The sequence below is a fragment of the Phoenix dactylifera genome, chromosome 11 (genome assembly GCF_009389715.1).
Source record: "Phoenix dactylifera cultivar Barhee BC4 chromosome 11, palm_55x_up_171113_PBpolish2nd_filt_p, whole genome shotgun sequence".
In the NCBI taxonomy this organism is placed as follows: Eukaryota; Viridiplantae; Streptophyta; class Magnoliopsida; order Arecales; family Arecaceae; genus Phoenix; species Phoenix dactylifera.
The window spans coordinates 9,648,492-9,657,974 of NC_052402.1; the positions used below are offsets into that span (position 1 = coordinate 9,648,492).

The 9,483-nt window shown below is 41.5% G+C and overlaps 1 protein-coding gene across 1 annotated transcript; it reads left to right on the top strand.

Moving 5' to 3' along the window:
• Positions 1 to 5,812: 5,812 nt before the first annotated feature.
• Positions 5,813 to 8,204, top strand: LOC103703305 (protein TIFY 10a). Its single transcript, XM_008786118.4, has 5 exons — positions 5,813 to 6,274; positions 6,929 to 7,112; positions 7,247 to 7,518; positions 7,699 to 7,756; positions 7,868 to 8,204. The coding sequence occupies exons 1-5, from the start codon at positions 6,121 to 6,123 to the stop codon at positions 8,007 to 8,009; spliced, it is 810 nt and encodes a 269-aa protein (XP_008784340.1). The 5' UTR covers positions 5,813 to 6,120; the 3' UTR covers positions 8,010 to 8,204.
• Positions 8,205 to 9,483: the final 1,279 nt, after the last annotated feature.

Here is a 9,483-nt window from a genome sequence, read left to right on the forward strand (position 1 = left end):
TTTCGGACTTATACAACGTATGCTACAAAAGCATTTTTTGGAGTATAGAAATGTGATTTTTTGATTGAATAATAAAAAATATACTTCATTTGCCACTTTGATATGCTTCCTTCTATGAAGAGGAAAGGAAAGAGTAAAAAATGAAAATCTAATTTACACTCCAGCATGTGTTGGAACTGAAAGCTTTTACACTAGTAGATGAAGTCTCATTAATCTTATTGATTAATGGCTCCCTATCGCAGTTTTTTGTATCATCGGTAGGGTTGAGGCAGGGATACCCCCTATCACCACTGTTATTTATTATAAATGCATAATCCTTGTCACGAGCTCTTCGGCATGCATCGGTGGGACAGAAGGTGGAGGCATATAGACCGGCGGGAGGCCTGACTCAATTATCGCACTTGCTCTTCACGGATGACGTTTGCTTCTAGCTCATGCGACAAGGCGTTCAGCTCTGACCATTCATAGGATTATGGGGGTCTATTGTGGGGTATCAGGCCAGCAGATAAACCTGACGAAGTTTGCTATTTCTTTCAGCCCGAAGATTGACGTTGGTACGAGGGCCGCAATCATGCGCATATTGGGCATAGGGGAGCAAGAGGGGACTTTGCACTACCTCGGTGTGCCGATCACTTGCCGACGGCTTCGCAGGGGTGAGCGCTCATCCATGGAGCTGAGTCTCAGGCGACGATTGGAGGGTTGCCAGGCAGGCGCCTTGTCTATGATGGGCAGGGTTAGCTAGTACAGTCAGTTTTGAGCTCCCTTTCTCTTTATTTGATGGCTCACACTATGGTACCCCTAGAAGTTCTACGATGCTTGAAGAGACTGCTTAGGAGGTTCATTTGGGGGCAGAGGGGTGATAGAGGAGGCTTCCTCCTTCAAGCCTGGGAGACTATATGCTAGCCGACCAGCCGGGGTGGTTTGGGGATCCACTCCTTGGTGGAGCAACGGGAGGTTCTAGTGACCAGGCTGACAACTAGGTTTCTTCTTGAGTTGGAGAGTCTCTAGGGAGTGCTACCGAGGGCCAAGTATGGGGATCTAGCTCTTCCATCTGCTCTCCGAGTGGGACGGGGCTCCTCTTTCATCTGGCGAGAGATCTGTGCTCGCACCCCCTGGTATCAGCGACGATTAGGTGGGAGATTGGGAATGGGCAGACGTTAGAATCCTGGAGGACCAGTGGCTCTCTGAGGTCCTATTGCAGAGCTGGCCCACCATGTACGATCAGGGAGAGCTAAAAGGTCGTAGAGTCTGTGATCTTTTCGTTCCAGGAGAGCAGAGGTGGGATGAAGACCTTGTCAGATCGATGTTTAGGGAGCTGCTGGCGGAGCGGGTCCTGTGTGTACTGATACCCACAGGAGTGACAGCAGACAGGAGGGTCTGGAGCCTGACTGAGAGATTAGTGGTGCGAGCCTGTGATGTTTCTGGGTTGCTTGGGAGGCCTTTAGTGCGGCAGTTGGATTGCGGATGGATCTGGAGGTTGCATATCCACCCCCGTGTTACGTTGTTCCTTTGGAAAGTGGCGTGGGGGTGTTTGCCCACCAGAAGTGTGTTGGTCAGGCGGGGAGTGCGAATTCCTTCAGATTGCGTGGCATGCCCAGAGGTGGACGATTCTATCTACCACGTCCTATTCGAGTGCCCGTGTGCTGGTCGGATTGGTAGTGTGCCTCGGCCCACCCCAGCCATCGACAGAGATGGTCGTCTATAGAGGACTTATATGGGTTTTCTGAAGGACTTGGTGAGGAGTCCCGGGCGCGAGGAGGGGGGGACACGAGCTGCCTAGTTGGCTTACCATAGTTGGTTGGATAGGAATGCCCGGGTCTTTGAGGATGGTGGCTCTCACCTGAGGGTAGTGGCGGACCAAGCTCTTCTGCATGCTGTGGAGTTTCTCGGCACTTCGGAGGTTTCGCTTATTGGGCTCACTGAGGAAATCTAAGGCACTCATTCTGCTACTACAGCGTTCGGGTCCATCCTTGTCTCTTAGGTCCCCGACCCCCTGGCTTTTTTAAGGTGAACTTCGATGGCAGTGTGAGCAAGGAAGGGAGCTGCAGAGGTGTGAGATTTGTTATCAGAGACCACAACGCCAGACTGGGGGCAGTAGGGGGTGATTTGGTTTTGACACGTCTGTGGTATGCGCCGAGCTTCGCGCGGCATGGGAGGGGGTCTCCTATGCACGACGGGTGCTGGGCGTGGAGTGTATATTTTTGGAGGGGGACTCGGCTACAGTTATCGAGTGAATTTGGGGGGCGAGGATACGCATCTGGGAGCAGCCGCTGCTCCGCGATATCCACCGCCTCCTGAGGAAGTGTGGTTCCCACTTAGTTACACATGCTTATCGGGAGGCAAACAGTGCTGGTGATTGGGTTGCCTCCTTTGCTGCTCATCACTCAGGAGGTTCCATCTGGGAGATCACGAGTCTGCGCTGGAGTATTTTCGTAGCTTGTTATTTTTTGATCTTATTGGTCGCATTCACATCCGTCGGATGTGAGCCGCCGTTGTAAAAAAAAAATAAATAAATAAATCTCATTAATCTTTGATGTATATTTGACCATCCATCCCGTTCCAGGTAAGTTTGAAATTCACACGTCATGTACTTAATGGGACCCGCAGGCACGCGCGTTTTTTGGCCGAACGGGGAATGTTGTGAAAGCTATTGGTCACAAGCTTTGTCATTGCATGGTTAGCCTTACTCCGTGATGCGACAAGTCATCTTTGTGGGGCCCAAAAATCCTGGCCCTACCGGACGAATACAAAACTCGTAAGTAAGAAGGATGGCATCTCATGAAGAAGATTAAGAACCAAGTTTAACCGCATCTTGATGAAAGAGATAGGCATGGTTAGCCTTACTCATAAAGAAGATTAAGAAAATAGATCAAGCTAGAATGGGAGTTCCAAATTTAACTGCATCTTGATGATTTTGCTCTGCTGTAATATAATATAGTTTGGTTGGATCACATTACATTAGGTTTAATTAGATTGAGTTTAGACAGAAGTTTAGTCCGACGTAAGTCAATTAGTTGGGGTGGACTAGTTTAAAGTAGATTAAATTTTCTTTAGCTCAAAAATATATAAATTGAGTTAAGACGATGGAAATCGCCGTTATTAATCCTCAAAGTGTAACTTCAGCTTCCATTTCTAAAATGTTAGAGAACCTATTTCTAAAATGTCCACTTTAGTTCAGCTTCTCTGGCAATATATTGAGTAATTAGTTATCTTGCTTGTTGTTTATCTTCTTTTTTTTTCAAATGATAATACTATGTGTTGCATGGTCAATATCATTATGAAATGGTGATGAAATTAATGATGGATGAGATATTTTGAGAGGCAATTAATTCGACCTTTTGTAGCAAATAATATGATGAGTCATGACCCTCTTTCTATTACTTTGGTGGTAAACGAGAAGTTATTGGAAGCACGAGGATACATTACAAGCACAACAATTATGGCCTTCTACTTCTTTGTTTTGTCTCTTTTTTTATCGATATATATGCATATATATATATATATATATATATATATGCAGTAGGTTAGCAGCCTAGTAATTATTTGACTCGGTCTGAATAGCACGTTGATAATAATGTCAGCATGTTGTTTATAAATTATGTGTCACAAGAGCTAATCCCAGACAGGTTGCAATTTTTCCTATTCGAAATATATATACTAATCAAAGTTGGTGTGATTAGGTTAGGGCTAGGTCAAACTTTAGCTAGATCCTTTCATATTAAATTTGAGAGTAGGACTTTTACTTGAGGCAAGGGCCATAGGATGCCTAATCTTTGAGGTTTTTTTTTTTTTGGCTAAAAGAAAGAGGAAGGGAGGAAGAAGGGACAAGCCCATCCCCGCGTAGCAGCCCCCACTGGACCCCCATCCTGCCAGGTGAATGTTCGATGCGGGTAGAAATGACCGTGTGTTGGGCACCGCGGCCGGTTTGAATACCCCTCTAAGCTCCGGCATGAACCCTCCGTATAAGTACGTCACAACTGGTACCACCGAGGCTACCAGCGGATCAGTAGCCCTTCCAAACCTCGTGTCAGAGCAGGAAGCATCCGGTCTCCACAATTTAATCGATATTCGTGCATTTTGAACTCGGAACCACTTGGTTGGAAGAAAGGCCCCGTTCTACTGAGCTACCATCTCAATGGCATCTTTAAGGCTTTGCACAACGTTAATTCAAACACTACTAATTAGAATACAATAAAACCTCCAATTCTGCCACCATTTTAGGTACATTTTTGTCAAGATTGTGAGCTTAAGTGGCCGAGTTAGGCCCATTTTAATGGAATTATAATCGGTTGGACCACATTTGAAAAGTAGCCAATATAAGATTAGGTATACACGTGTCAGCAGCATAATGAGCCTCAACCCAAATTGCAACTGAGCCCTATATAGAGAGCCATGCAGGGGATCCCATTTGGGGAGAGTCATGGTCAAACCAGGACAACCACCCCCGACCAGCCAGCCTCCATAGTTTCAAGTCCACGTCCGGGCACATCGATCGGACGGCTGTCATGTCAAATTCCAATCATCCGATCCGGACCGTCTGATGACGACCCAGCAACTGGTAGACGCCCGAACATCGCGGTACAGAGTCCCGGGTGAAACGTCGCCTTTGGACGGCTCCCAGCATTTTTCACGTGAACTATTGCGGATGCCGACGCCAGACCGCTTATTTCTCCCAAATAATTCTAAAACATCTTTGGATTTATTATTAATATTGTAATATTTAGCAATACCATAAAATTAACAATATTATGATATAAAGAATATTTATTAGTAATTATATTAAAGAAATAATATTATTAAATTATACTAATATATTAATATTTATATTAATATGCGGTCTATCAAGCCGTTTCATTCCTTAAGGATTTATCTAGATTTATCTTAACACATGAATCAAACTAATTATTTTTGATAGGAATTAATTTTCTAGGTTTCGTTTTTCATATTCCTGATTTCCATTCTAACCAACCAAATATATCCTAAGTATTTAGTTGCATCACACGAAAGTTGCCTCCAATTGATCCTAGATTATCCTAACACAATTTTAACATTCAAGATGACGGGATAGAATGATTTAGAATTTAAAAATTTAAAAATTCATCAAAAATTCATCAAAAATTTGAATAACAAAGAATTATAAAAAATAATAAAACTAAAAAAAAGCAAGAATGAGGCAAAAATAGGCACAGGAGAGAAAAAATATTAAATAACAGCAAAAGAAAATCATTTCTAGTAACAATATATAATAGTATAATACATAAAAATTGTTAAATTAGTCATAAATAATTCATGAATGAGTCATAAGACTCAGGGAATCCTCCACTCGAGAGAAAAAGCAAGGATAATTCAAAAAGTTTTCAATAATTCAGAGAAAATTGTATCTATGACGCAAGACGCGATCGAGATAGCTGGACTTATCAACAGTCATATTCTTACATCGGTCAAATTTAATCTGCTGGCTCAATCCCCCGAACATGAAGAGTATATTTGAACAAATACATGTAATATCTTGCATGAGAAAGACATGCCATCATATTCAAAATTTTTTTAAGCAATGGTGATAGTGATCACTACAACCACAACTACTGGTATAATGAAGTCAAGCCATAATTCACAATCAAGTAATAGCTAAGATTATGCCACACTGCATTGAAAGGATGACAAGGCGACGCCATTGGTCGAACCAAATGACACTAACGAGCACCACCACGTACAAAGAAGCACATAAACGCTATTCCTTGGCAAGCAACTGTAGCACGGCATCAATCAAGATGGCAAGAATTTTAAATTCCATGTAAACACGCACGAGGTCGATAACTCTAGCTTCTTTCCTTTCCTCATCCCCTTTCTTTTCCCTTCTCTTTTGTCCGCTCAAAAGGCACGTGCTTTTGAGCTCATCCTTTACCTTCTTCCTCTCTCTCTTGGGAGCACAAGGGCCATAAAGATGAGCCAAGAAGCTCAGAAAAGAGACCAAAGGAATTGAGGAGAAACAAAGGGATAAGAAGAGGAAAGGAAGGAAAGGAGGAGGACAAAGGAGAGGAGAAAGAGAAGAAAGGAAGAGAATAAAAAGAGAGCAAAAGGTGGAGAGGAGAAGGGAAGGGAAGAAGAGAGAGAGAAAGGATGGCGGATATGAGAGGGAAGAGAGGAGAGAAAACAGGGGAGAAGTCCAACTTCTCCGTCACCTGCAGCCGGCTGAGCAGGTACTTGAAGGAGAAGGGCAGCTTCGGCGATATCGGCCTCGGCGTCGCCCCTCGGCCTCTTGAACAAGCTAAAGGTCAGATTTTTACCTGAGCTCTTCTTCTTCTTCTTCTCCTTTGCTCCTTTGTGTGTGTGTTTTTTTTTTTTTTAAGCCTACCTTCTTTCCCCTGGAAAGAGATAGAGTTGAGACCTGTTTTATGGGGAGTTCTGTGGACTTCTTGTTTTGTTTTCTTGGAATCAAAGAGATAGATTTGGTGGATTGGATCTCGGAGTTTTAATTTTTTTCTCAAAATATTTTTTTTTATTAAAAACATTTATTATTTCCTTTGATGAATTTAAAAATGATGGAAGAAAATGTGGTGGAATCTAAGTATTGTATAATTTATTTTTTTGTAATTAAAGAGATAGATTTTCTAGATTCAACCTTAGATTTTTTTTTTTTTCCTTTCCCTGTCAAAATATCTAGAAACCATTATTTTTTCACTTTAACCAAATTTAAGTATTTTTATTTTTATTTTTTGATTTCATGCTGTATTTTTTCATGTTTTATTATCCAACTCCTGTACCGATATTCCTCCTTTTCTTTCCCTTTTTTTTCCAATTTTGATTTCTCAAGTTTTAAATATTCATTTGCATGCTCGACTCATTTATTGTCATTAAATTCAGTTAGAATCTTCTAAAATTTTAAATAATTATAATTTTTAATCGATTATTTTCTTTTCCATTTCAGGAATAATTCAGGCGCCCACCACCATGAGCCTGATGCCGGGAGTTGCTGTGTCGGCAGAAGGCCATGCCCACAATGGCTCAGACCAACCTTCTCCAAAATCTATGGAGCTTTTTCCCCAGCATGCCGGCTTTGACTCCCTTGCTGTCTCGGCTAAGAAGGAATCCAGCGTGATCTCCCATAATAAGTATGCTGACTTCTGATTCCTCATTCCAAACCAAAAAAAAAAAAAAAATGAGAGAGAGAGAGAGAAGAATAAGTTAACACAAGACCTTGTTCTCTCCAAAGTTTAATTCTCATGCCTTAATTTGTTTTATGTAGGGAGCCAGAGAAGAATCAATTGACAATTTTCTACGCTGGAAAAGTATTGGTTTTGGACAATTTTCCAGCAGAAAAAGTTGGGGATTTGATGCAGATGGCAAGCAAGGAGAGCTTGGCTGCTAAGAATTTGAGTTTTACCACCCCATCCTCAACTACTGCAGCAAGACTTGAGTTTTCTCACCAACATAGTTCTAATATTGCATGCAACTCCGGCAGCCAAACTTTGATGCTTCAAGACAGCATGCCAAAACCTGCCCAAGCCAATGCTTCAGGTAACAATTCTTTTACAATCATTTTCTATTAATTAAAGTTAAGTTCTTCAAATGTTTCATAACTAGCTCCCAACCTAGCATGATGCGTTAATTAGTTCTATAGTATCTTGTCAGATCTAGTCATGGTCAGAGACTTTAATATGACTCATAATGATATATATTTTTCTTATCGAACGACAGATATGCCCATAGCAAGAAAGAATTCCCTCCATAGATTTCTTGAGAAGAGAAAGGATCGGTGAGTATTCATGCACAGTGATCATATTATGTGGAAAATTCTTAAGAGGGAAGACTAATGATTATTTTGAGAATAATTGGAGAAGACTTATGGTTGTCAACTTTTTTTCAGGATTAGCACCAAAGCCCCGTACCAAGTGAATGCTTCCTCTCCGGCGGCAGCAGAAGCAACCAAGCCAGAGCATAGCAAGTCCTGGCTTAATTTGGGTCGAGCAGCTTCAAAGCCAGAGCAGAGCTCTGAGTCGAAGGGGTAAAAGAAAGGAGATGTTGTTCAAATCTCTGAAGCAAAGTACTATCTGACTTTAATTCAGTCGTTGCTCTGTTGCTTATAAGAAGAAAGGGGATGGATGTACTGCAATGTAGAGAGAAATGAAGGACAAATAAATTGATGATGGCAATCATATGTATAAATGTTTGTTAACTTATATTATTGGATTTGCATTTTCTTCTCTCTCTCTCTCACACACACACACACACACATACAGAGAGAGTTTTCATTTGCTCATAATAAAGTTATTATCAGACTAATTAGCTTGGTGCATAATTAAGTAGTCTCTTGAAGCACCTACATATATTGAACTGGAAACAATAATTGTTGTTTACTTGGAGTAATTAGAACAGCCACCAAGTTGGTTTGACAAAGATTATCTCTACTGTATACTTCGAACTTTTGTCTCCCATATCGACCCCGATTTACATTAGATAATTGATTAAAAGAATATCAACTGCATGAATGGCTGCTCCATTTCATGCACGTCATAGGGGAAGATAGAGCATATTGGCTCTACGATATGCTTGTGTTTGTATATTCTAATCTTTCATAAATACATATACCCCATCTTTAATAAAAGTTAATTCTGTCGAAAGATCATATCGAAAGATACATATTTCCACAATGAAGCGAGAATTGATTACCGTCGCATTTGGAAGGGCCACCAGTGTCCATGAATCACCATTAATGTTATAGCCGAAGTTTGGTAGAAATTGCAGGGCCTATATCCATCAATCCCAATTGCTTGTTTTGATTAAAGTTAGGTACCTAGCATGGAAGATGGTCACAATCAGCTACATATGGCATATGGTATGGAAGCCAACATCATCCATCAATCACCATTGCCATTGCTGTCGAAGATCTTGCTCGTATAGATTACAGGACTGTTTTGTTGCGCACCAACCCGGAAGGCTTCTTTTTGATTGAAAGCTTGGTCCTTGGCCTTGAAGATGCATTCTTACCATTAATACTATGGTCACTTTGGCAGTATTTCTGTTTTTTTTTGGGCTAAAGCGGGTAGATCATACCTGACGAGTACGGATACACCCAATTAAATCAAAAAACAAAATACCTCGGAGTGTCAATGGCAACTCTCCATCTCCAGCCCACAGGGTACTACTAGAGTGACTGGCTACATAATTAGCCATCCAGTCCGCAATCCCATTACTTTTACAGAAAATATGCTTGGCCTGGAAGGCCTCTCTGTCCCTCACCATTGCCCAGATATCTCGAAGCATAAGGTGACTTGGCAATATCTTTGCCTATGACTTATTCCAATGACATCATGTGAAGGATTCCCCACCTTTACTTCAGAATTTTGGTTGGAGCACAAATTTTTCTAAGTCCATTCTAGCATGTTTCTGCGATTTGGTAGCACCGCTTCTGGAATGTAGCTCGAGTTGGCGGTCTCTACAGTCTCATATTGATACCTAGGTTTTAGGTTAGACACTAATCTT